The following is a 2,623-nucleotide window of genomic DNA, read 5'->3' as shown; positions in this document are numbered from 1 at the left end:
GGATGCTTAACGATTGGTGGAAATTCTGTTAAGTATTCACCAAGTTTAGAATTTATTTTGTTACGTATAGTTCGCGCTGCGTACTCTTGTTTATCAGAAGCTATCCACACTGGAACTATATTATGTGCATCAACTTGAGTTAATGGAATATCCTTAGGTAATAAATTTTTAACATCATCTATCCACTTTCGCGGTACACGCAATGGTGCAAAGTCGCAAACCACAGCACCGATATCAAATTCCTTTACAAATTTTGGTATATGTTCCGCTGCGGGTCCAAGTAATAAATAAAACGGTATATTAAGCTCTTGCAAATCTTTTTCTACTTCCTCTAAACCCCCTAGCATAAATTTATAATGTCTTATAGTCGCGTTTAAAAATTTTGGTACCAAACAAAATGCCACAATTAGTGGTAATTGCATTTTAAGTGCCAATTTTTGTGCAAATAACAAAGCCCAATTGTCTTGAACCCGTGCATCTCTTGACATCCAATAAAGAATTCCACCAGTAGTATGTTCTTTAACTTCTTCAACTGTTGTTAAAATACGTACTCTTTTTTTCTTAAATGGGAATTCAATTATATTTTCTGCCGTCAATAATCTTTGTTCTTGCACTGCGACGGCAAAATCTGTTATGTTCGATTTGGATGTTGTTGCGTCCTCTGTTGTTATTGTTTTTACCGAAGTTTCGGTACTATTGAGTAACTTAGTCTTTTTTTGTGGTTTCGTGGTATTAGATGATTTTGTTCGCTTCATTATTTTCATAAATACAAGTCTAGAAATAATTTAATTTATTAAATAAAATCTAATTGATTACTTTCTTACTTACCTTGCATAGGTATTTTTTGCTATGTTAAAAACGATTCGCATGTGATATTTATAATCAAATATTATTTATAATCAAATTTATCCTCACTCGGCTACAATTCTTTCCAACAAGGAATAAACCAAATTTGCTTTAAGTTCAAAACCATTTAATAATAAACTCTAGTAATTGCGCCTTCTTTTGAAACGAAATATTTTCCACGATGAAGAGATGCCAGACTTAGTAAAAAAATATTTGTTCAGCTAAGTTTTGTATTGTATTCACACCTCACATTTATCGAAATTAAATAAACAATTTTTGCGGAAATAACGTTATACTACGTTTCTACTACTTACTTACAAAGTTAATTAGTAACATGGAGCTTTTTGTCGTTTATATTAGCACAAGCTATATAGGGAATGGGTAGAAGCTTTTAAAATTTCTAGTTGTAGAGTTTTGTTTACATTTTAAGCCGTGTGGGAGTTTGAGTAAATTGAGGTAAAGTAAATGGAAATTTCCTAGGGATTTTTTGCACTGTACTAATGTAAATATTTATTTGTTTAATTCTTGCACTTATTTATTATTTTTGGTTAAAAGTTTTTAAATTTATTTATTTATTTATTAAACATCTAATAAAATTTGGTAATTTGGTAACACCATTGTGCAAATGATTTTTATCTAATTTACTCTACTTGAAATTTTAGTAAATACCAACATTGCTGCCATACCGACATAATTTACTACTTCCCTCAATTTACTCGAACTTGCACAGAGCCCAATAAGCAATTTTTGCAAAAATTTCGTTAATAACAAAATAACGAAATAAAATATAATTTATTTTTATTAGAAATTTGCTTTTCAATATGATTCTCTCATATATTATCTGAATTGAACTATAATTTAAAAAAATGTGTATTTGTAAATGATCTGTTGGAAATCTATTTTGATTAGCAGATTTATTTTTACTTTGTTTTTAAAAAATATATAAATCCTTAATTATCACATGACTATTAAAAAATAAATGTGCTTTTAGCTAAAGTTTTTTAAATGATTTCATATTAAAAGTGGAACTAAATTTTATTATATTATAGAATTAAATGTTTTCAAATATGCTTTATACTGCATTCTCTCGAAAGTTTTGTTATTAATATCAACTGAAATTTGGACTTATTCTTGATTTCGACAACAAACAAAGTTGAAATCAAAAAGATTTATATGAAATTCTTGATTTTTGATATTAATATTGTTATATATAATAGTATGAGTATAGTATATGGACCTATTCGAATGGAAGACGAGACATTCAAAAGACGAACAAACAACGAAATTGAAGATCACCTTAAAAATGAAAATGTAGTAAAATTTCTCAAAGCACAAAGACTGCAATGGGCACCTCACGTTGTAAAAATTGGACCCGAAAGAAATTTCGGCTAATATATTTCATGCCAATTCGATGACAACATAAAGGCAGACCGAAGCTGAGATGGAAAGAAAACATTTACTAGGACGCCAGAAAGCTCGGAGTTTTGAACTGAAAAAGAACTGCAGAAGATCGATACAGATGGAGGCAGTTTGTGAAGGAGACTAAGGTGCACTGCAGTGCTAAATAAGAAGAAGATAAGCATAGTATGAACATCATAACATTGTTAGGTGACCATATTTAAAATTTGCAACAATTTTTACTAGTTTCGCGTTTCCAAAAGACCAGTAAAAACTTATAACAGAGAGCACTGCAATAAAATGCGAAATAAAGATAGGTTAAGGTAAGCTTCTTGTCTTTGTTGGTTAAAATTTTAAAGCAAATAATAGATAATAATAT

General features: G+C 29.4%; 1 protein-coding gene across 1 annotated transcript; it reads right to left on the bottom strand.

Moving 5' to 3' along the window:
* Nucleotides 1–6: 6 nt before the first annotated feature.
* LOC119665363 (deoxyribodipyrimidine photo-lyase-like) lies at nt 7–1,018 on the bottom strand (the record flags this gene model as incomplete). Its single annotated transcript, XM_038074607.1, has 2 exons — nt 829–1,018; nt 7–774 (listed from the first exon to the last, which is right to left on the bottom strand). Coding segments are annotated over exons 1-2 (809 nt in total), but the record flags the coding sequence as incomplete, so codon positions are not given.
* Between the last annotated feature and the right edge of the window lie 1,605 nt (nt 1,019–2,623).

This window comes from Teleopsis dalmanni, unplaced genomic scaffold, assembly GCF_002237135.1.
Source record: "Teleopsis dalmanni isolate 2A unplaced genomic scaffold, ASM223713v2 unscaffolded_contig_4701, whole genome shotgun sequence".
NCBI classification, from domain to species: Eukaryota; Metazoa; Arthropoda; class Insecta; order Diptera; family Diopsidae; genus Teleopsis; species Teleopsis dalmanni.
Note: the sequence above shows the minus strand (reverse complement) of the source record. Positions and strands in the feature narration are given on the sequence as shown.